At 44.9% G+C, this 25,367-nt stretch overlaps 1 protein-coding gene across 1 annotated transcript in view; it reads left to right on the top strand.

The window, feature by feature from the left end:
- Nucleotides 1–25,367, top strand: part of LOC127597562 (A disintegrin and metalloproteinase with thrombospondin motifs 20) — a 96,269-nt gene that overhangs the window by 21,444 nt on the left and 49,458 nt on the right. Inside the window, exons 5-15 of the mRNA XM_052060664.1 lie at nucleotides 1,186–1,269; nucleotides 2,234–2,358; nucleotides 2,439–2,479; nucleotides 2,621–2,726; nucleotides 6,477–6,623; nucleotides 9,857–9,998; nucleotides 11,430–11,534; nucleotides 21,371–21,516; nucleotides 21,632–21,813; nucleotides 24,376–24,512; nucleotides 24,605–24,722. Coding sequence (XP_051916624.1) covers nucleotides 1,186–1,269; nucleotides 2,234–2,358; nucleotides 2,439–2,479; nucleotides 2,621–2,726; nucleotides 6,477–6,623; nucleotides 9,857–9,998; nucleotides 11,430–11,534; nucleotides 21,371–21,516; nucleotides 21,632–21,813; nucleotides 24,376–24,512; nucleotides 24,605–24,722 — 1,333 coding nt within the window. The remainder of the gene's footprint in view (nucleotides 1–1,185; nucleotides 1,270–2,233; nucleotides 2,359–2,438; nucleotides 2,480–2,620; nucleotides 2,727–6,476; nucleotides 6,624–9,856; nucleotides 9,999–11,429; nucleotides 11,535–21,370; nucleotides 21,517–21,631; nucleotides 21,814–24,375; nucleotides 24,513–24,604; nucleotides 24,723–25,367) is intronic.

Genomic DNA, 25,367 nt, shown 5'->3' with positions numbered 1-25,367 from the left:
GCTTTAACTGACACTTTGAAAAAAACGGAGCAGTCTCAAATGGGTGGTGTTAAGAGACGGAGAATATATGTGATTTTTTTTTTTCTTCAGTGGTGATTATGATTGTTATGTTTTGGGGTAATATCTAGACTTTAGTGGTTTTTAGTGCTATTGTTATATTAGGAAGCAGCAAACTTGCATTTATATATACAGTATACATTTAAAAAATACAGTATTTCTGATAGGCGGCCCGGTAGTCCAGTGGTTAGCACGTCGGCTTCACAGTGCAGAGGTACCGGGTTCGATTCCAGCTCCGGCCTCCCTGTGTGGAGTTTGCATGTTCTCCCCGGGCCTGCGTGGGTTTTCTCCGGGTGCTCCGGTTTCCTCCCACATTCCAAAAATATGCATGGCAGGCTGATTGAACACTCTGAATTGTCCCTAGGTGTGAGTGTGAGCGTGGATGATTGTTTGTCTATGTGTGCCCTGCGATTGGCTGGCAACCGATTCAGGGTGTCCCCCGCCTACTGCCCGGAGACAGCTGGGATAGGCTCCAGCACCCCCCGCGACCCTAGTGAGGATCAAGCGGTACGGAAGATGAATGAGTATTTCTGATAATTTTTTTGGGGGGGGGCGGTATGTCACACGTGTTGCTAAGCAGATTTTCATAGAGCTCAAAGACAACGCTGATACATTTTTTGTTTGTTTTTTTAAGCACACCAAATCAAGGTATTCTATGTTCATGTGTGGGGGTGGGGGTGGTGGGGGTACACAGAGCAAGCTCCTTTGTTATACTTGGACGAATAGCCAGCAAAGACAGGCCCAGGCCGTGTTTACGTCCCCCCCTCCGGGCTGAGACGAGCTAAATGTTTATAGTGTACTAATGAGTTCCTGTCAGGAGGTTGCGCACGGCCTCAGGAGACCGCTTGCCGACCGTGACAGGGGTGCACCGGTGGAGCGAGGGAAATGGAGGGGAAAACGAGCGAGGGAAAGTTTGGTCGGCGAGCTATGCTGAAGCTTTAAGTCGGGCCGCTGTGTTCAATGAAATGTGTTTTTCAGGCCCTGGATGTTATATATCGCTCGGCGTCAAGTTGCCTCCAGTGAACTGTTATTTGTGTTTTTCACATTCCAAGCGCATAGCGGTGGCTCAGGTTTTTTGGAGGTTTGCATTTTTTTTTGTTTTTTGTCTGTGCCTTGTCTTTGTTACAGGTAGCGGCGGTGTACAAGGACCCCAGCGTGGGAAACCTCATCAACATCCTGATCGTCAAGCTGATCGTCGTCCACAATGAACAGGTAGACCTTGACCTTCGTGCAGGTGTCCAGAGATGTGGGACACTGACCGCTTTGTTGTGTCAAAGCCTTTGGAGAGGCGAACAAGAGGCGCTATAGTGTGGCAGCTAGCCATCTGCACGGGAGGGAGATGACTCCGGGGCACCTTTGGAGTCACTGCTTGGTGTGCTTTTCGAAAGTGATATTAGCATGGATGTCGCTGTTAGTGGGACCGGACAACAACGTCCCTGCGTCAATCAAGAACACTTTCATAAAACTGGTCAACGCACATCATAATGCAAAGAAGGTTTCAGCAGTTTTAGCGTCTTTTGATGCTGCTTGAATCGTCTTTTATTGGAGAGATGTGTGAAATGGCACGTTTAGAGGACTGACAAGTCCATTGCAAAGTCTGGAAAATGACAACAAAAAACTTTTGAAAAATTGGCATCATACCCTCTCGAACTGAGCCGCTTATCCTCAAAAGGGTCGCGGGACGTTCTGGAGCTTATCCCAGCCGTCGTCGGGCAGTAGGCGAGTCCTTTTGCCAGTTGCCCGCCAATCGCAGGGCACACACAGACGAACAACCATCAGCGTGCACACTCACACCAATTACAGTGTTCCATTAACCTGCCACCCACATTTTTGGAATGTGGGAGGAAACTGGATTCCCCAGAGAAAACCCACGGAACAACACACAGGAAGGCCGGAGCTGGAATCGAACCCTGCACCTCTGCAGTCACCAGTCGACCACCGGGCCTCTTTCAAATCGAACCGCCCTTGAATCGTTTTGCATCTATCGAAAACCATATCGAATCGTCTTTTGCGGGGAGACGATCATATATATATATATATATATATATCATATATACGTGAAAGATGGCAATCGCTATCGCAAAGAGTGTAAACAGTGCCAGTCTCCCTCGAGATTAGCGTGGATGTCTCCGTCGCAGCACCGAAGGCTATTTCACGGCCTCTCCCTCCAAAACAGGACGGCCCCACCGTGAGCTTCAACGCCGCCACCACTTTGCACAACTTTTGCACCTGGCAGCAGAAGCAAAACGTCAAGGACGACAGCCACCCCTCTCACCATGACACCGCCCTCCTCATCACCAGGTACGCTTGCCACTGACAATCACTCATTTTCCTCCAAAACAGAAATATATTTATTTTTATGTATTTTTTTTCTCTCTCAGGGAGGATATATGCCGCGCAAAAGACAAGTGTGACACTCTAGGTAAGGCGAAGGGGGCAGAGCGGTACAAAGCGGGGTTCATCCCGCTTCACTAATGTTTTAATAGTTAAATCAATCATAAGCAGCACATGTTCATCCCCAGTTAAATGCGTGTCGTACATGGAGTATGCGTGTGTTTCGTAGGCCTCGCAGAACTGGGGACCATGTGCGACCAGTACCGCAGCTGTTCTATCAGCGAGGAAAACGGAATCAGCGCCTCCTTCACCATCGCTCACGAGCTGGGTCATGTGTGAGTTGCAAATGCGCGTGCGCAAACACGCACGCGTACCGCGTCGGCGCTCGCAGCGCCAACAAAAGCGTTCTTATCAAGCGCGGGCAGACACGCAGGTGCAAAACATAATGAGAAGAAAGAGCTTGACTTTTAATTACGTGCCCGCAGCTTTGGGATATAACTCTTTGAGTGACACAAAACTCTTGTGAAATCCTCTAAAAATAACAATTAAAAAAAGCGCTCAACAATACGTGACTGCAGTGAGTAATTAATAACTGGAACATTTGTTTTTTATCTCTGTTGTTTGATTTGATGACAGATTTCCGGTCGTTAACCATTGATTCATTCAAAGATTGATCTGTGCGGGATATCCTCTTGATTTCGATAGACAAGGACCAAGGTGGGGCGCAGACTTTCACAGGCGAGACTGTTGAGCGGACCTGGGGAAAGCCAGTGTCAGGTAGTGGGAGCCACTCAATGGCATTGTATCGGATTAAGGACCCAATTTGCACTAATGGATTGGAGGCCATTCTCAAATGGCTCGAACCCCGCCCCCTCCCCCCTGCGCTGACAGCCAATCTTAATCGGGTTTGGGGTTAAACGGATTGCCTCGTAAATGGACAAAAATGGACAAAAGGCAATCAATTATTTGGCATCGGCCCACATTGGATCGATAGGTAGCCAACGGATGTACTGTATTGTCAATTGTGTCCAAGGGTTAAACTGCAAAACTGCTGTTCAACTCTCAAAATATTTAGTCGTTCGAGCTCTGGCGTGTAGACATAACACAAAGTGCAAAAAAATAAAAAAATAAAAACCCTCGCCCCACTGCCACCACATCGAGCAATGAAGTTTGCACCGCCTATCAGAAGCTAGCGCTAATCTATGTTTACAGCAAAACTCGATTCCTTTCCATTTTGGCTTTGACGTGATAGCAGGTGCGTGTTGTCTGGTTGTTTCTGCACGATTGGGCTGCGGATCTTCCTAATTTGTGTCAAAATGTCATCATGTCTCATTTAATTCAAACTGTCAGAGTGGCGCACCCATTGGAAGTGTGTTCATCAACTCGCAGACATTCCAGGTAGCCTCAGTGGGCATTTCAGACGCGTGGGCATGCCTCCAACTCGATTCCTGCTGTGCCGTTGCCGATTGATTCCTCTTACTGATGCGTCTCCCCCGAGGGGCCACAAAATGGACTGATTTACAGCCTCATTACACTGCAGCCTGTTATCTCTTCAAGGCCTTCAAGACTGCATGCTTATTCGAGCTGTAAATCCACGTCGAGTAAATCGACATCGACACACCCGCACATCGGGAAATCACAACAAGTACTGCACGCGAATCTCAGCCATGGTGTAAATCTTGTCAGAATCAGCCAAAATAATAATTTATGTGTGTATAACCTAATTCGGTGGCAAAGGCTCAATAGTTTCCCGGGTTTTAGGCCAACTTTTCAAGGGGGCCAGAGGCGTCCTGCCAACCATGCTTGAGGTTTGTGTGCCAGCGTGTGTGTATGTGTTTGCGTGTGTGTGTGTGTGTGTGTGTTTGTATGTGTGTGTGCGTAGTGACATTGCAGCCAGAGCTGACCCACATCCTGTTGTAAACATCTCAGACATCATACAGCTGCGCGGGGCTGCTGTGTGTAAATACACACGCGCACATGTGCATGCAAGAAGTAGTGCGACCGGTCCAGATTCTGCACATCATCAAGAAAATAAGACTTTATGAGCTTGCCAATAGCAGACGAGCAGGATGAACTCATTAATTTGCAGATGCACGGCGGCGCCCTTCATTTTATATACATCGGCTCTGGTTTTGTGTTTATGAGCAGCCAAGTGTACTATCTTTTTTTTTTTTTGACTCTGTCATTAGAGGCGTATGTTTTATTTCACATGTCAAAAGACTCTGTGCCAAAAAATCTTGCTCATTTTGCTCCAGCAAAACTAATAACGTATAAATCTGAATGGATTAGCTGAGATTAGTGGATCAACCGATAATAAACACCCGATGATTTAGTTATTATGCACAATGATATCTATGGTGGCTCTCTAAATCCATTTAATCTGCATAGTTTCCATTACATTTGATTGTAAATATTTTATCTTATGTTTATTGAACATCATCCGCTATCTAGCGGTTGACGACCGAGGGCGCATTTGGAAATAGGCTCCGAGCACGCACTGGTTCATTCCGACGGCTCGCAAACTCAGAACGCGATTGAAATTGTTCTGTTATTTGGAGTGCAGCAAAAATGGAGAGCTGGTGCAAGCGCTAGATGCTCCAACTGGGTACATGGTGGAAGTCCAGATAGAAACAGCTCAAGCTTGAGATGCTGATTGGTTTAGAACTTAGGCTGTGTTTGGAAATTAACGGGAGGGGAACGCGCTCTGCCTCTCCGAGTATTTTACGGGTGTCAGAGTCATTTTCTGAATGTGTTCCAAGTAGTTTTTTGCGACTCTCTGCCTGTACTTTAGATTTACAAACTGCTCATACAAAAAGCAGATTGTTTGTCGAGTGCTAGCGAGTGAGCGCATAAATGCTAGTGGTCGGTTATGGCAGTTGCACTGGCAGGACAACTGAGAAACTACTCAATTGATAACCAGTCATGAAGCAAAAAAAAAAAACAAACAACAAAAAAAAACAACAAATCCAGTCAACCACAAGCCACTAGTCGCTATTGATAGTGGCAAACATTGACAGGTGCTACCACTGCCTGGACTTCAAACTCACAAACTGCTCATTGAATAACACGCGGTGAAAAAAAAAAGGTTAGCTAGAGGCTAATGCTAACAACTGCTAGTAAGCACCTGTTTGACTTTAATAACACGTCACAATACAAACTAAAACAACCAGCTAGTCGACAGCAAGTTAGTGGCTATTTCTAGCTGGAACAGTTGAAACAGTTGATCAAGACCACTGTCTGGACTTCAAACTGGAGTCAGGTCCTTTTACTTTCTTCTCCCAATATTTTGAACACAACATGTATAAAATCCATAACTGTCTGGGGATTCGATAAAATGGATGATACTAATTTCATCCAAACAACACAAGTGAATCCATATTGTATTGTCTTTATTAATGTGTGCTGTGTTTGCGTGTCCTCCTTTCCCCTCTGAGTTAAGCTGTTTGAGAATGTGAGACGGCGAACTTTGCCCTTTGAGGGGTGAGCTGGAGGGTTTTCACCAGCCAGGTGATGGAGGTTATTGGACACTTTTGAGCGGTGTCGTCAACATATTCCCTGCACTACTTACGGTCCACTTTAAATAATGTATTTTACAGTTACTGGCATTTATGTACAAATAATTTGCTTAATAGTTGTTGTTTTTTTGCTGCTGTTGTTGTTTTTTTTAAACAAAACTACAAACTAGATCATTTGGTTAGGAAGTTGTTGCAGGATTCTGTGACAAACTGCGGTAGATTCCCATGTTTTGGCATGTGTGTGTGTGTGTGTGGCACGACTTGTGTGTTGGTTGGAAACGAGCTGAACGTGACTCAGTCACTAATCGGCTGATAATCATCAATGTAAAACGTCCAAACATAATGCAAAAGAAGGCTAACTTTTACTCACGAGTAATATACAGGGCAGCTTACCAGTCAATGGCAAGTGAGAAACTAGCCTAGTGCTTCATCTTGTCGTTAGCATTGCAAACATTCTTTTACTATCTGTTCATGACCCACCCAAAATGGTTCAGCGACCCGCCAGTTGAGAATCCCTGCTCGAGTTCAATGTTCCCAATCCTCTGCTTTATCTCTGTCTCTTTCTAACAGGTTCAACATGCCTCATGACGATAACCCCAAATGTCGGGAGGCCGGCATGAAGCACCAATATCATGTCATGGCTCCCACTCTCAACCATGACACCAACCCCTGGTCGTGGTCCAAGTGCAGCCGCAAGTACATCACAGAGTTTCTTGAGTATGTACACTATAATCTTAGCAGTCTACCCGATTGCCCGGACTTTACACTCACAAACTGTTCATTTGATAACAAGTGATGATGCAAAAAGATAACAGCCAGCGAATAAACATCTCACTCATTACCAGCTACAACTGGCTCATTAACAGCTAACACTAGTAGCAGACGCTCCTGCCTGCACTCCAAACTTACTAACGGTTCATTTAATAACAGGATTTGAGGCAAATAAGCAAACTAGCTAATTAACTGCTGTTTAGCGACTACCACTAGATCATTAGCAACAGTAGCTGTTGAGCCCATAGCCTGAACTTCAAACTCACAAACTATTCATTCATGTAAAAATGCAAACAGCAACTCGCTTGTTGGCCAATGGCTACTTAGTCGCTAAGCCACTAATGTTAGTAGAAATCCTATCTGGAATTTAAGCTCACAAATGGCTCATTTGATTAGTGAAGATGCTACAGACAGCTCAACCAGTAGCTCATCAATGGCTAATGCTAGTATTTGATCCCATCACCTGGTTTTGAAACTACAAATTACACATTTCCTCTTGAGCAATGATGGAAAAGGCAGGCGCTTGTCAATTGTTGGCAGGTTACCGGCATTTAACGCAGTCAATTCCATTTCATACACTTCAAACTCACAAACGTGATGCAAAATGCGAGCCGATCACTTGCTAACAAGTTAACGGCTACTGCTAGCTGCTAATTTAACTGGCTAAACTTCAAACTCTCAAACAACTAATCTTAAAAAGTTATCTAGTTGTCATCGAGTGAGTTAGTAGCTTCAGCAAGTGGCCAATAAATAATACTATTAATTATCCATAAGCAGTTGATACCACTGCTTGGACTTAAAACACATTACATGTGATAACAAATGATGACACAAAAAGCATTATATGCTAACTGTAATGGCTGACGTATTAAATTTCCCCAGTGTGGGATGAATAAAGGATATCTTATTACTGTCCATACATTATGCTTTTCAATAATCTTGTTTACCAAAATGTTTTACGACTACGATGAGGCCTCGCTAGTATCCATAGCATAGCAAGCTTTGCTAATGAAGATAGCTATTGTAATTGTAAATACACGCACTGCAGATATTAACATATTTTTCCATGGACATCATTACCCAAGAGGGCTCAATTGTACAAATATTCACAAAGGACTGCCTTGTTGACCAAATGAACCTTGTGAAGGCGTTTTTTGGCAAGTGCTCATTTGCAGTTGTAAGGTTGAGCGTCCCATTTTGGTTACAGTTTGATGAGATGGAATATTCCAGCATTGATTAGAATTCTTCATGAATCTCTTGTGTTTTGAGGATTTCTGTGCAGCACCCACGACAATGCGAGTCTGTTAAATGGTCAGATTACGTGCTTGTGTAGTGACGGGTTGAGTGTGCGAGCTGCATTGGTGGGAAATACCCTTGAGAGCGCTTTTTGAAGTCGCTCTCAAGCTAACAATGCTGAGTATTGATTCAGACATCTCCCATGGGTCCACCTGGTTTGAGTACGTCCATGTTTTGGCTGCACATTCTCATCCCAATGTCCTGCCGGAGGACCCCCCCCCCCCAAAGACCACTCAAACATCCTCTTTTTGACATTGCTTGCTGGAGGGGACCCCCCACCCCACCCCTCCCCCGCACCCCTTGCAATGTCATTTAGAGTCCAACCAGACATAAAGAAACCATTCATTCCATTCCTGGCTGGGTGCCGAATGATTGAATCCAATTCTGGATATAAAAGTTTTTAAAAGACCACAATCATGGATATTGTTATTTTTTATTATTATTATTATTATTAGGAATACATTTTACTCATAAAGCACTCATTTTGTCAAAATCTCAAAGTGCAACAAAGCATGTTAAAAATCAAAAGGTAAAATAAAAATAGTATTAACGGCAGTTTGGACAAGAATTTGCAATGTGCGTCACTACGTTATAGCCAATTCTGCGTTCTGTAGAACTTTCTTCTCCGTCTGTGACATGCACGCATTCGCCATCTCCAAGCCATGTGATTGCGATCAACCTTTCGTCACTCCAGGTGTCTGCCAGGTGTGGTGGACCATAAGAACAGACTGATTGGAATGGAAAAAAAACTGTCTTTTGAAATTAAGAAGTGACCACATGGATGATTCTCTCTCTCTCTGTCTCTCTCTGTCTCGCTCTGCCTAATATTAATTTAGTTTGAGAGCTGCTGAGAGATTTGATTATAAGTAAGGATTTTATTGAAGTTTCACAATTTCTTTAAGGTGTAATTGGGACTTACTCCACAGCAGATGCTCAACCCTTTGAGTCGAAACTGCAAAGGAATGCCCTGTATGCAAATGCCACCTCTGGCTAATTGAAGCAACCAGAACGACTTGCTCTCAGACATGAATTTCAGAAATTGGCAGATAACAAAACATTCCCGATTTAAATTTCACATTTGACATACAGGCACAGACACTTCAGAGTCCCAGCTCTCCGTAGACAAGCTATTAAAAAAGAAATAAATGCGCGCACAGATTTTACATGGTGTCGTTAGTTTGCGTTTCAATGTCGTGTTTCAAGTCGGGGGGTTTTGGGGGATTGCGGGGGTTTGCTACAATTGTCCAAACTGCGGCCCTTTTTGCTCAAGGTGGAAATGAAAGGCGACCGACACAAAGTGATGCTCGCTGAGGATAATCCCGCATAATCGCCGGCCTGTCACTGCAGCCTTTGCTTTGTGCTCACAGGTGTTGCAGCTTCTCCATCCACGATGAGGTTTTGTCGTGTCAGACATGTTGCATAATAACACGCTTCCTCACCCTCGTTTCCTTTTTTTTTTTTTGTTTGTTTTTTTACTTCTCCACAAAAAAAGCGTAGATTCTGGCAGCCTAACGTGTTTGGCTTTGGCCTTTTCACAAGTGCCAAGTGATGATTTTGTACGTGGCGGCGCGCATCCACGCCAGCTGTGTTTGCACATTGGTGGTTTCAGGGAGGGGTTCATACAGGGAGCAGTCTGTCATTAAGCTCTAATCCAGGCAAGGTTGAGGATAGAGGCAATTTAATTGAGGTGCTTTACGTGTCCAAACGCTCTTGTTTGCCTTCGGCGTAAAAAATAACGCCCAATAAAAGGTATTGCAGATCCTTTTCCGTCCAATCTGATGTTGTACATGCTTTGTTGCGCTTGACTCCGTCTCCACCCACGCTAATGTCTACTCGCCTAATTTGCGCTTCATTCACTTGACTGGTGTTTTGATTGAACACAGCACCGGCTATGGGGAGTGCCTTTTGGACGAGCCCGTAAGCAGGACGTATGAGCTGCCCACCCTCCTCCCTGGGCAAATCTACAACGCCAACAGACAGTGTGAACTCATGTTTGGACCCGGTTCCCAAATTTGCCCTTACATGGTAAGTTGTCTTGTAGTAAAAAAACAAGTTTGTGGAGAAGGGGGGTGGGGGGGGGGGGGGTGGAATTCCTCAGAGATTTCGAAAAATACGTTGATTTTTGTTGTTTTTAATTCGTTTTTTTAAAGATATTTATTTAAATAATTTTAAGTGAGTGTTATCAAGTATTTAACTTTTTTTTTAATTGAAACATATTTTAATGAAATTGTAGTTTGTGGAATATTTAATTTTATTTTTATTGATTGGAATGCTATACTGTATTTAATTTCATTTTAATAGCTTGTTTTTCCAAATATTTAGTTTGAGATGACATTCTGTAAAATTTACAAGAATATACATGTTTTTGTGTTGCTTTTTTTATTTTATCAATGCAATAATTTATTTTATCTCAGTTGAACGATGATGTGTACAACCATTATTTTGTTTTTATTTCAATAAACACATTGCTTTAATTTAATACTTTAAAAAATATATGTTTTTTCTACAATATAGTAAGGTGTAATATTCATAAGTACACTGCTTATTTAATTCATTCATTCATTCGTTTTCCGATCCGCTTATCCTCACAAGGGTCGCGGGGGGTGCTGGAGCCTTTCCCAGCTGTCTTCGGGCAGTAGGCGGGGTAAACCCTGAATTCGTTGTCAGCCAATCGCAGGGCACACGGAGATGAACAACCGTCCGCGCTCACACTCGCACCTTGGGACAATTTCAAGTGTTCAATCAGCCTTCCATGCATGTTTTTGGAACGTGGGAGGAAACCGGAGTACCCGGAGAAAAGCCACGCAAACACGGGGAAAACATGCATACTCCACGAGGCAGGCTGGAGCCGGAATCGAACCCTGCACCTCTGCACTCTAAAGCCGACCTGCAAACAAGTCGAGCACGGTGCCGCCGCTGCACTTTCATTTCATTTTAATTGGGTTTTTAATGAAATATCAGTAGTTACCCCCTACTATTTCTGGCACCGTTTCTAATTAAAAGTCAGAATTTTTGACATAAGTGCATCTCAGGGCAACGAGGGGCTCCTTCTAATCCCAAGACATGAAAGGAAAATATTTTAAAGGCACAGCTTGCAACTCCTGTCAGTGATTTTTAATTTAAAAAACTCCAATCATGGCTGAAATGCTTCTCGGGTTGTGTTGGAAACCTGGCAATTTACAGATGATTCATTGCTTCTAAGGCATAGGTGTCAAACTCAGGTCTTGGAGGGCCACTGTCCTGCATGTTTTCCAAGTCCCCCTGTTGCAATACACCTGATTCAAGGGATCAGATCATCAGCAAGCTTTGCGGAAGCCTGAAATTGAACCTGTTCATTTGAATCGAGTGTGTTGCAGTAGGGAGACTTGGAAAACATGCAAGGCAGCGGCCCTCCAGGACCTGAGTTTGACACCTATATTCTAAGTTTTTTTGTTGTTGTTGTTGTAATTTACCCAGAAACAATGTAAAAGGCTGTGGTGTACAAGTGCAGAGGGAGACCATAAGGGATGCCGTACACAACACATGCCGCTGGCTGACGGGACTGAATGTGGACATGGAATGGTGAGTGCGTTTAAAAAAAAAAAAAAGTTTTTGAATGACAGCTTGATTTGGGTTTCATTTATTATTATTATTATTTTTTGGACCCATGTCTGAGTCATTTGTTTTAAAAGGTCCGCTGATAACGGGTCTCGATACGATTCCTCGGCAATGCATTTCAAAAAAAAAGGAAAAAGAGCGCATTAAAATAGTCATAATTGTCTTTATTTATTAATTTATTTTATTTCAATCACAAATCAGCATTCGTGATTAACGTGGATGTTGCCCTGGCAGCAGTTTAAGCGGAGTGAGCTACCGAGCCATTTTGGAGGATTTTGAGCTTCTGAATTTGTGGAAACTGTGTGAAGAAGGCGGCCAGCAAAGGGTGCCCACAGACCCCGCTATTTGTGGAGAAGCCAGTCAAATGTTGATATTCCAAACGGCGTTCCCATCCTGGAGGGGAAAACGGCCCATTTTATCTGCTTGAAGGATTCGATGTAAACCGTTCAGGTGACCAGCGCTTTTCTTTTGGCCTCCATGTTGTCCGGGAGGCCCCAACCCCCATTAGCCTTCATGTTCTCTTCACCCTGGGGTGCTATGCTAATTAGGGCTGAGACGGCGGGTCGGTTGCTGAGGTTACGTACAAAAAAGAAAAGAGGCCGAGGAGGGCAGGTTGCAGAAAATGAAAGAAAACTCGGAAGAAAAAAAAAAAGGCAAGGGTGAAGTAAAGACGCCGCGCCTTTGAAAGAGGACGCGGCCAGGCCGTTCACAGTTGAGTCACCTTGCGGTGAACCCGTGACCCCCAAGCCCTCTTGAAGAGGCAGCTGAGCGGGTCAGCGATCAGGGCCGTAACAGAGCTTGCCAGCAGCCCTCGCAAAGGCGCTCCTCCCCTCCTGCGGGACGAGAGCCAGGAGGAGGCGCGAGAAGAGGGAGTTTGGTGTTGAGGACATGTTTGAACGAGCGAGGAAAGGCTTCTCTTCCCTCCTGCACCCTTCTGTCCTCTCGTAGATGACGTATCCTATCCGCCTCCTTCTTCTTCTTTGTCTTCCATGCCCCACAATCTCCCACTTGAGGTTAAGCGTTGACTTACATCTTAATCCAACTACGACAACCGCACTAAAGAGTAATGGCCCTGTGGTTGCACCGCTCTCACTCTGCACAGACGCATTGAAGAGACTTCATCAAATCTCCTTCACCTCACTCGCACCCGACCCAGTCCAATGGTTGATGAAGCTTCATCGGAACTGTCTAGACATCGATTAGCTTGGAACCGTGTGACATTTAGCGCAAGGTAATCTTCCACGCTCGTAACCTCGGGCCTGAGAAACAAACTGCAAAGAACTTAGTTCCTTCCCTGCTGCCCTCCAACTCCAAAAACTGCTGACAGTTGTGATGCTATGTTCCCCGCACAATCCTATTTTGCTCAACGTGTACGGTTCCCATATTATAACCCGATGGAATGCCTTTATTTTGGATTGTCCTGCCTCCATTGTATACCCTCTCCATCGAGATGTACCCCCAAATTCATGGCAGTAGAGTTCATTTCTGCCATGATCAAAATCAGAAACAGATTTATTGGCCAGGGATGCGAGAAACGCACAAGGAATTTGCTTCCCAGTTCCAACGCATTCAAAACAACATAGACAACACAGCAATCACCAACATGGGAGAGACGGAACGAATAAAGTTTATTCTACTCTTTTATTTATCTTTCCATCTCAGATATAATGTTTTGTTTTCCTCATGTTGGCATCGATGTCGACGACAGATCATTTGCTTGCAGAGCGGAAACCTGTTTCCGTCCTCTTCAACTCATTTTAACAGCGCGTTTTCCTGCAATCGTAACTAAATGCCCATTTTTATTCATCATTTTCAGGCATTTCCGAGTACGATTTTACAAACACAAAACATCCAAACTGAGTCGTAGTATTGGTAACTCATGATTTAATATTGAAAAATATTTTGGCAATGACTTTGCCATATTCATAAGTAGCGAATATTCCTTCCAAGGTTTCTGATGTGGATCCGCTGCCTGCAAGTGGCAGATGTGTGCTTCTCCGCTCCTTGTTCAGAGAATTTCCACACGTGGCATGGATGAGCCGATTATCGTTTGACCGTCAAAGGTCACTGTGACTTCACGTTGTTGGCCAGGATTCAAGAATTCATCTGCTGATGATGACAACATATCACATGTGACTGTCAAGAGGGCGGGGGCAAAGGGGACGGAGGGGCAGGAGACAATAGCGAGATAACATTTTGAAAGGCCAAATGTAGATGATCTTATTAAAATCTTTTAAGGTGGTCTCTGCATGCCTGAAACTTCACAAATTTTTGTATGTAGCATATATTATATATTTTCTGGTGAAACGTAATTTATTTTAGGTGTCTCCAACATTGACCGTCTGTCAAGGTATCATAAAATTTGGCAAATTGAACAAAACTGGCCAAAAATGACACTCATATGCACGCTGTATGTCTTTTGGAAACAGGGGAGTGTTTAGATTTCCTTTCTTTGTCTTGCTACGAGAAGTCGTGACGTTCAGGTCTAAGGCTGCGTGGGGACATGGGCCATAGCTTTGACTCGGAGGCGTTTGTGCGTGTGTGTGTAGACTTGAAGGCCACACACTGGGCCTCTCCAATAGCGACTATATGCTCTTATAAATAACAATAAAATCGTTAGGATGCCCCTTTTCTAATCCAAATAGTTGGTCATGTAAACGTGATCAGAGGCCTCCTTTGGAGGAACATTTGCTCTAGCCGTAACATATCCTGGTCTTTTGAGTACCGGAAGTACTTGTATGCATGGCGATGCCGCTTATTTGCTGTAGCAAGGAGTGAAACCGCCGTCCGCCATCTTACGTTGCCGCTCACTTAGCAAGCCTAACATGACATAGATTTCTCCACCGTACTTCACATTATATTCTTTCCTTCCGGGGAAAATGACGCAATATTGTGATTTTCTACTGTACGTAACAGCAGTGACTAAGAAATAGCATTAGTCATAGTCATTTTTTTGTCAAGTGCGCCTTTTGGCTCAGCGGTGCAAAATATGATACCATGAATAACGCTTGATATTGAGACACTTAATGCTACTGTACTCATTAGCACATTGTGAGTCAATTTGTGGAGAAACTCAAACTTGTTACGTTCCACTTTCATTTGCCGATTAGCATGGGTCTTAAAGATAGCGGACCAAAACATGCCTAATTCAAATTCAACTACATTCGTCAACTAACTACCAGAGGGTGCTGGAACTGCACAAATGGAAAATTATTTAACAAAATAAAATTATTCAACAGATGCGACGCTTTTAATATTGTGACGACGACATTGCAGCAATTTTGATATCACGAGACCGCCGTTATCGGAACATCTCTTGTGGAAAATAAGACACAAATGACGTCTATTTGCGTCATGGCATGATCTGCACATATTTAGCCAAACCACCTGTTACGTGGTCATCTTCCCCCGCCTCAGTCGTTTGTAACCTCAGGTTACGAAACACACCTCATCAGGTAATTCGAATACCAAACTGCGGTGTGTCCTCCAGCGATGGACAGTGCAAAGAAATAGATGGTCCGCACTTTTGTTGAAATTGGGCATTCTGTTTCCCCCAGCCTTCTGTTTCCCCTCAGCGAGCCCCCCACACAGGGTGCTGGAGTGAGTAATGTGGTCACATGACCTCTTGGCGGCGTGTCTGTCATCTGGCTCAATGAGCCATGAATTAATGAGGGCATCCCATCACTTGTGGCCTATAAATACCGCCACCGCCTTCCCCCTATTAACCCACACATGCACAACCGTCCTTCTGTCTTCTCTTCTTCTGCACCGGATCCGGCCTGATGTTTTTTTTTGGGGGGCGGGGGTTGTTTGTTTTTTTGCATGTACGTGCCTGTGGTAGTCCTCCTTACGTAAGATTATTGCGTGTGTGTGTGTGTGTGTGTGTGTGTGTGTGTGTGTGGGTGTGTGGAGTTTAAGGGCCAGCAAGCATTCTCAATAGTGGCCTGTCGAGCCAAAGCCGGGGTCCGCTCAGCCCCTCCATCCACATGCCGGACCTTTTGAAGATCCCGCTTCTCACCACGTAGCCACACAGTGGGTGGCGGAGGAAGATGGTGGCACTTGATGAACGACTCGTGTTTTGTCGTCCAAAAGGCACTTGAATAGGCCAAGCCGGACCGTTGGAATCTGTCCATTTATGTGTCGTATAGCGCTCCCAGATCGTCTTGATGGGTGCTCAATTGAGTGGCCAATGAAACGGGGAGTTGTTCTATATTTCCAGAGCATTCCGCAAGGGGGGAGAATGACAATCTGCTTTTGTTTGAGCCAATTAGAGTGAGACAGCCAGGTCTTGACAAGCAAAAGCGGGCCAGAATTGAGTTTGTTGGTGGAAGAAGAGGCGAGTGTTTGGCCCGAGCCTCCTGGCAGCATGACACACCTGCGGTGGAGTTGCGTGTGTGTGTGCTGTAACTTGGAATTGGTGCACTGCTATCACTATTTCACACCCATAATATCTGCATTGGATGTTTCTTTTCCATCAGTCGAGTGGATATGAAATAATAATGAGGGTCTGTTGCTGTGGACAACACAGTACAGGTAGTTATGTTGTGATGGGTATGTCTGCCAAACATTTCTGAGGATCTGGGTTTGAGTTTGCATGGCTTTTTTGGGTTCTCCACTTTTCTCACACATTTCAAATACATGCATGTTAGGAGGCCAATGCCCAAATCGGTGGGGTGACTCGAATTGGGGTTCAAGTGGGCGTGGAAAAGCGATAAGAAGGTTCTGACTTGAATCTGAACCAATCTTAGAACATCATACAACTGCTGCCAAGCCATTTTTGGTTTATATACAAAATACTTCACAATCTGTGTACTGTGTATGGCCATGGCCATTCTGAATTAATGTACATGGTTTCTGTGCATTCAGCAGCTGTAATTCATTCTTGACGCCATGGATCATGAGTGCAAATAGCCCACCGCCGATATCTTTGTTATCCTTTGCTGGACGAGAGCCAGCCTTATAGCTGGCTAGCTAATTAGCTAGCTAGAAGTGAGCCAATAAGGATTTCTGACAATATCAACTGGGGTTTTACCATTGGCCATGGCACTGTAATGGATCCTGTTAAAGCAAGCCATTTTAAAGTAAAAGGGAAAACATTCCCAACAGATCTGATGAGGGGCCAGATGAGGGGCCAGATCTGGCCCCCGGGCCTTGAGTTTTCCACCCGTGCTCTAAAAGGACAGAGGCAAAGGGAACGTGCTGATATCTGAAACCCCAAGGGCAGCGCAATCAGGCAACGTCGAATATACGGACCAGTTATGCACCAGCCGGCTGCAGAGGAAATGTGTTTTATTGTGTCACATTTTCAGGTCAATTTATTATCAGTGCAAAAAGCAGAAGGCCGTATTGCAAATCTACAGTGGCGGCCCTTTTATGGAAAAGTGTGTTGTAAACGTGCATTGTGGAGAGTACAAGGGTTTCGTGTTGCAGGGTGTCTGAGTCGCAAATCCTCCCGTGCTCCAGTTCTGAACTCCGAACGGCAAGACTTAAGAATCAACGGCCGCGACATGAAAGATGATTCTGTGTCGCAATGGGCCAAATGAAAGAGGTGGAGGGCTTTGTAAATCAGCTGCCTCCTACCTTCTCATTCCTGCGGTGATGTATGGCTTAGGTGAACACATGAACAGCTTGCTGCGACAATTCCTGACAATTACAGGGCGGCAGCATCCAAAGCAGCCAGCCAAGGAGCTCCGAGCAGATGCTGCCATCCTCAGACGGCATTCCTGCTGGCTTTGGCTTGGTCGCCACTCTTCTGGCCCCACAGATTATTTGGTTGTTTGTCTACGTGCGCCCTGCTGGCAACCAGTTCAGGGTGTCCCCCGCCTACTGCCCAAAGACGGCTGGGATAGTCTCCAGCACCCCCAGCCGCCCTTGTGAGGATAAAGCGGATCACAAAATGGATGGATGGATTTTTTAAGATATATTTACGGTTTAATACAACAAATCGATTATAAAAATTTTTTAAAGTGTGTTAACTGTAGAGATGTTCAAAAGCACGTTTTCACTCCGATACTGGTGTGAGTATTCACTCTTTGACTACTCACCGATACTGAGTACTAAAACCTCCAGAGTTGATAGCTGTAGTCCTTTTGAGTTGTAACATTTCATTGAACACAATGAGATGATGATTCTCAAAGGTGTCACACTGCAGCAGCATAGCGCCAACTACTGCAGAGGAGGACTTATTTCATCAGATTTCTTTTGCCTTTAGTATCGGTAGCTGGTATCAGCAGCCTCCCAAACACCCGATATCGGTCCATGCTTATCCCGAGTGAATTTCTTGTGTTTTTTTGTGATGGGGTCGGCCCCGATCCACCACTGATAATGGTGGTTTACTGTGTAAGAGGTGAAATGTGGACTTCACAAATAGAAACACAACAGTTTGAGGTGAGTGGTTGTATATCATGTCCCACATGTTTCTCACCACAATAAAAAATTGTTTTCCACAGCAGTCAAGATACCTAATTAGCAAACTAGCTTTTTGAGTCATTTACCGGCAGTGTGGCTGCCCTGTGACACAAAGTGGGTTCGTACAGGTCCATCTTGATAATATTTTGTCATGTGTGTTTGTGTGTGTGGTGTGCCAACAAGCCGATGGTTCCTCCTCATATGTGGGGTCGCTCTCATTTTTAAAAATTGGTTCAGACGTTAAAAATTTGTATTTCTGTACCAGGCTTTAGGCGGGGCATGCTTATAGGGCCAGCAATGGGGTGGATGTTTGCACGTGTTGTCGTCCAGTTCACGTGTGTCTTTGTCAAATTCCTAATTTGAAGCATACGTTCGTTACAGCTGGACAGGCTGCTTTGGCAAGACCTTCAAATGTCTGCCTGCATTTCCAAGTTTTGACAACCTTTCGAGGAAAAGTCAATTCAATCCAGGCCTTTCACCTCAGCATTCCCGCTCGACTGATAGTTAATTGGAATTGAGTACGCCCACATCTCCCTCCCCCTGAGAAGCCACCGGGGGGCCAATCAATCACTATGGTTGAACACACAGGGCAGTCTTTATGTGAGGAATTGGTGCGGCATCATTGTCCTATCAAGGCCAAATATTAGGTGAGCTACAGTAATGTTGAACCTTTAAAGTTGAAGGCCCAACAGAATGCATTTCTAAAGTCTGAGTTCTGCCACCATGAGGTCATGTCGGACCTCTGTTCAGTGTTTAGCAAACTATATCCATTTTGATTATTTCTCTATGAGAAGAAATTGTTTTCAAAATTTGCACATCGGAAGGAGCCAAAATGAATTGATCATGATTCGTAAACTGTTCCGTTCTTTACACAAAATGTAATTGTTATTACTGTATGTTCTTATACAGTACAATATTGTAGAGTGCAATGTCCTTATTTTTGGTTGTGTTTTTCGGGGAGTCTGGAACGGATTAATGGGATTTCCATTCATTTCAACAGGCAAATACAATTTGAGATGGACACACAACAAATGAAACTCAAATCAGCACTGTATTTTCCATAGAATGTAAGTGCCCTCTTGTGGGACACATACATCACACGCCAAGCTGCCAGAGCAATCTAAGGCTCTGCGTTTAGGTTGCGGTCCGGGTCCCATTTCTGCCACCAAATATCTTTACCATACACGGAACATCTCGCACAGATGTTTTTTTTTTCTCCCCGTTTCCCATTCATTCTCTTTTTCTCAGGTGTATCACCTTTTGAAGGTAGACGCAAGGCTTGTAAACACAGGGTGCAAATGGCGGCAAGGGGACAGCGGAATACTTCAGAAGCTTACACAGCCTTTGCAGCTCTCTGATAGACAACCCCCCTTCTTATGTTTGACACTTCTTTGGGGTTCGCCGCGCTGCGGCGGCCCTTACAGCTTCCCATAGGGAGAAAACGGGAGGTATGGAAGGAAAAGTGGTGATGGGAATGTGAGGATAGTCTTTGTAGTGAGGAAAAAAAAGGGGGATTCTTTTCATGTATTCCAAACATGGCGTTTCTTAGCTCTCTGGGGTTACTACAGTAAAATATGGATTCACCATCACTTTCCACAAATGCGTTGCAGTGTAGTTTATCCCACCTGTGGGATGCTGGAAAATCTTTGAAGACCACATGATCTTGAATTTGACATCGCCAGCTCAAATGAACTTCACACCTGTTTGCCTTATCGTGCCGTGAAAGCCCTGCCTGCTGGATCTCATTCCTGCTTGAGAGCTCCAACAGAACCATCAGTCGCGACGAGCAAAAAAAAAACCTCTGGGATGTTGCAGTCGGAATTAAGGAAATGCTTGCGGCGTAGCCTGCAGCTGTTCACACCGGTGGTGTCTTTCCACTCCATCAATAGGTGTGGCAAGTGTGTAAAACACACAAACAAGTCAAGCAGAGAAAAGCCAGTTTGTGATTTGTGTGTAGGTGTTTTCCTCCTGTGATAACTCTGGATTTATATCGCAGATTAGCCATTACCCTGGGGATTAGTTTACATCATCTTCTCCAGCGGCCTCTTAACTTTTCCAAGTTTAATCACGGAAGCAACTCTCGTCCAAAGCCGAGCATTTATTGTATTGCAGTGTGTTGGGAGGCCGGCCTGTGGGAGTGATATTGGCGACAGTAGGTTTCTCATCTGGAAGGTATAACACCCTGCAACTGCAGTTTCCGGTCTTATCACGGCACTTGGGTTTCCTAATCAAGGTGCTGCTGGACGGCGGTCTCTGTGCATGCACAGACCGTCACCGTCTTGTCCCGCATTCTTACAGTGAACTCAACCCGTCCGATATGCTATTTAGCAAGAGAATGGCCTTCGCGTTCGTAAAAAGGTGAGCTATTATCACTTTTAGCCAGAAAGGAGGCTTGCGGTATTGATTCCAAGTACCAGAGTTCTTCAGTCCCTCCTGTATTTGTAGTAGGGTTGCAAAATTACAGGAGTTCTCAGAGTATCTGGCATTTGTCAAAAAGGAAGAGGAGTAAACCAGGAATTGGCCAAAGTGAAGGTTGGCTCTTGACTCTGTGACCTCCGTGGACTTATTTTCTGATGTTGTTGTTGTTGTTTTTTAAGGTGGCCAAGTACGTTTTTTTTGGCATGGAAGAGAGTCTTGCCCAGCTTTGTAAGCAAGCGTAATGACTAACCGATCCCTGTAGGTGGTGGAGTTGCATCCCTTTGGAGATCAGCACAGCATTTCAGTAGAAGCTAAAGGTTAGGAAACGACTCTCGGCGTATCCCGCCGGTTCTGATGGCGAGAAGCCAAGAAGTTAGAAGTCGGACAAGGCGCACCGCACCCGAACAGAATATAATTACTTATGGTATAGGCACAGAATGTGTTGCGGTAGACAGCAGAAAATGTGGATGGCGATCATGAGAAAAGATGACGCCATCCATGGAGTGAATGACGAACGGCACGTCATAAGGCCAGCGGCATTCGAACCGAGTTAAGACAAAAAAATTTATATAAATAGCGCTTTCACAACAGCTGCGGCGGTAACAAAGGGGCAAAAATGAATGCCTCCGTGTGAATTCTCAACCATTTTATAAATCCTTCAGTGCGTCTGGACAATCTATTCAGTGACAATGAAAGATTCCACACCTTCAGTATAATGATACTGCCTATTTATAATTCCATTGGAAGCGCACTGTATATTTCAGTTTAGGTTTGAGCCGCACAGCTGGCGGAATTGTATACATTCCCCCGAGGATATCCTCAGAATTAGGGCTTCTTTTCAAATACAGCTTGATGTAAACAGAGGATTTGAAAGTCAAAGGGGATCACCTCTCCCAGGTGCGCCGTCACTAAATCTCGATGCCGCTGTCTCTTAACGGGATCCGCACGTCTTGCTGTGATTGATATACTTGCAGTATTGCCGACACGGGATGTGTGTCAACAAGGAGCTGCACTTGCGGCCGGTCCACGGGGAATGGGGTGCCTGGGGGCCCTACAGCGCTTGCTCCAGGTCTTGCGGCGGAGGGACACGGAGCACCACCAGAGACTGCAACAAGCCCGAGTAAGATGGCCGAAAGTTTCGACCCTACGAATTGAGTTCGAATCGAAACAAGAACTTCGGTTAGTGAGCAACCAGACAAAGTCTTATTATTTTCTGTTTCTGGGTCTCATTCCAGGCCTAGAAATGGAGGCAAATTCTGCGTGGGACGACGGATGAAATTCCGCTCCTGCAACACCGAGCCGTGTCCGCGAGGACGGAAAGATTTCCGAGAAGACCAGTGCTCTCAGTTCGACGGCAAACACTTCAACATCAATGGTCTAACTCCGACCGTCCGCTGGGTCCCCAAATACAGTGGCAGTAAGTCAACGTGTTGTTTGGGAGAATTTAAGGCCCCTTTTTACATTCCGATTGTGGCTGTCCTTTGAGGTGGCGGGGTACAGTTGTACGGTTGCACTGAATTCTTGGGCCTTAGCTTTTGGCTAGAAGATCGTGCGCAATGATATCTATTGCTTTGCTTTGACTGCAGCCAATCTCAGGTCTTCGTGTTCCCATCTTCAGTTGGATCTTAGTGGAGTCCAAAAGCCACATGATGTAAACGCTACAAAAAATTGTCTTGATAGATTTAAAACACGAGGCCTTAGTTACACTTCTGGTCTTGGTTCATACAGAGTATCTCTCAAACGTGAGTGAACCACTCAGGTTTGTGAATGTTTCATTATGTTTTTTTGAACGGGACAAAAGTGAAGAAATTACACTTTCCAGCAAGCTACAGTCAACATTGTGCAGCGTGTCAAACAGTGTAAATCAAAATGACACAACACATACCAGTAATCATGCGTGAAAAACTGGGCCGAATTTGGTATTTTCCTTCCCCGGTGTCATTTGACACTTACGGTATTGGCCCGAATATAATATATAGATGATATATAAGATGGCCCTGATTATAAGACGACCCCCTCTCTTTCAAGACTCAAGTTTGAAAAAAAGCCATTTTGAACACTAAATTATTTTTTATACAGAAAATAATTACAGTACATCTGAAACAAATGATTATAACAATATTCATTCACTCATTTTCATTCATCTTCCGAGCCGCTTGATCCTCACTAGGGTCGCGGGGGGTGCTGGAGCCTATCCCAGCTGTCTTCGGGCAGTAGGCGGGGGACACCCTGAATCGGTTGCCAGCCAATCGCAGGGCACACAGAAACGAACAACCATTCACACTCACACTCACACCTAGGGACAATTTCGAGTGTTCAATCAGCCTGCCACGCATGTTTTAGGAATGTGGGAGGAAACCTGAGCACCCGGAGAAAACCCACGCAGGCCCGGGGAAAACATGCAAACTCCACACAGGGAGGCCAGAGCTGGAATCGAACCCGGTACCTCTGCACTGTGAAGCCGACGTGCTAACCACTGGACTACCGGGCCGCCACGATTATAACAATATATTTGAGAGAAAAAGCATGTTATTTGGCCTCATTCAAATCTTAATATCTGAACATTTAAATATGTAAACTAAAATTTAATCACATTCGTAAATGAATGGCTTCTGATTTTTTAAATGTAAATTACATCATAACTTCTCCTCAGCTGCCGGTTATCCTGGCCCATCTTCGACCCACTTTTCTCCAGATTGTCGCTATAGGGCCGTTCACACGGCACGCATTTGCTGCGGCGCTGCACCGATATATTTTGTTGCCATATATTTTGCACCGCAGCAAATTGTGTGGAGCGTTCACACGTACAAAGCCGCTGAGCGTGGCAGCCCTGACACAGTGTCGGGGCTGCCCCACTTGCGTTCACACGACAGTTTCTGCAGCGGAGCAAAACGACAGAAAACAAATGAGCTGTCGTGTTGGATCTTTTAAAAATGTATACACAACTCAAGCGACTACTGGACTGGCACGTCCTTCTCCTTCTCGGTCTCCGTACCTTCTGCTCGAGAGTGACCGCCCATGAAAACGTAAATGAACGATGACTTCAATGACACTCAGAAAAGCAAACACTAATGCGCCAAACAGAAAATCAAGAGAGGAAATCACAAAATAAATTCTATGGGTGGCGGGGGGTTGTGAACAAACAACAAAGGAACAAACAACTCCGAGACAGTCCAGTCTCCTACAAAAGGAAAGATGTTACTGGCCAAGTCTTGTGTCGTTATGAAACAAACACATTACGGAAGTCCGACAGAGCATGAAAGCAACGCATTCTCGCCATACGTACTCTTCACAAGCATTTGCTCTGGAGCAAATTTAACCCAGTTGCGTGCACACGTGCAAATTTACACCGGTGCTGCTTCGCAAACGAGCATTTGCTCCGGAGCAAATATTTGACCCACCTCCCTGAGGTCCGGTATAATATTATAATATTGGTCCGGTATAAACTCTTTTCCGGGGCTACGCCGGAGCTAATTTGCACGTGTGAACGCTCTACTGGGGCAGCCCCAGCGTAGCACCGGACCAAATCTTGCCGTGTGAACAGCCCTTATGTTTCTCCATTTTCTGTTATCTCTTCTATTATTTTCTTCTCTTTTCTTTCTTACCGCTATTTTTTATTTTTCTTCGCGCTACCGCTATTTTTATTCTTCCTGACAGGCGTTCACTTTGGCCTGGGGAGTCAAGTTCAGCATTCGCTTCAATGATATCTGGCGCTATCTAGCATCATGAATGGGTATAATGTCTAGACCCCGAATATAAGATGACACCAACTTTATTTCAATGCAAAAAAAAAAAAACACCGTCTTATATTCGGGCCAATACGGTACAAGGTCTCAGATGTAAACATTTTTGCTTATCTGGAACCATTTCAACACGGTACTCCAAGGTCCCCACTCTGTTGCAGTTTAACTTTCTTCACTGGGCGTCTTTAACCAAATGCGTCTTCTCTTTTAATGTAACGATTTGTTTCCCCGTTTAGTCCAACTGAACGATCGCTGCAAGCTCTTCTGCCGGGTTGCCGGGACGACAGCCTATTACCAGCTGAAGGATCGCGTCATTGACGGCACGCCCTGTGGCACCGACACATACGACATCTGCGTTCAAGGCCTCTGCAGGGTTTGTCTGTTCGCTTCCCTCGCCCCAGCGGACAATCTCAAATTGCACTAGGACGTTACAGTATCCACACAACGCAAACGTTTTGTCTCCAGCAAGCGGGCTGCGATCACATCCTGAACTCGAAGGCCAGGAATGACAAGTGTGGCGTGTGCGGTGGAGACAACTCCTCGTGCAAAACACAGGCGGGGACGTTCAACGATGCTCAGTATGGTGAGTCCCGTGAGCACTAAATGCATATTGAACAACTCTGTGTCTATTAGTTCATCTCAGAATTTGTATCATCACGTCACTTTTTGGGGGGACTGAAACTCTTGGTGTGTTTTTAGCAAGTAGCATAAATTAGCAAATAATGTCACTACCGTATACCCATGACATTTCGGTTAATTTGAATGTTAACTTTAAACACAATGCTTATCAATGTGCAGGACGCTTTATCACATGTAAAAATGAGGACGCAAGTGGCACCAATTTGATTGAAAGCATAATGCATAAAGGGCTAAGTCTATGCGGCTATGTAGTTGTTGTGTATGTGTGTGCCTATTGATATATGACATAATTAAATGTAACCAGTGGGGAACAAACTTTCTTGTCACCAAATCATTTATACTCACGAAACTTCAATTAGAATTGACGTCGTTAGGACGCGTCGCAATTGCTAACGCTCTGTCGCGCTCTCAGCCCTCTCAACTCTTTCACGATGCTATTTAGCATGGAGGTTTCTTTATATCGGGCGAGACAGACTTACTTCAGACCATCTTTCATCTTGCCTTTCCCTTCAAACAAGATTTAAAGACTAAGCCACCGCTCTGTCCCTGCCTGCAGGAGAGCTTTGCACAGCGGAGAAGGCGCAACTGT

The sequence above is a fragment of the Hippocampus zosterae genome, chromosome 3, assembly GCF_025434085.1.
Source record: "Hippocampus zosterae strain Florida chromosome 3, ASM2543408v3, whole genome shotgun sequence".
Classification (NCBI taxonomy): domain Eukaryota; kingdom Metazoa; phylum Chordata; class Actinopteri; order Syngnathiformes; family Syngnathidae; genus Hippocampus; species Hippocampus zosterae.
This window is presented reverse-complemented; position numbering and strand designations above follow the sequence as displayed.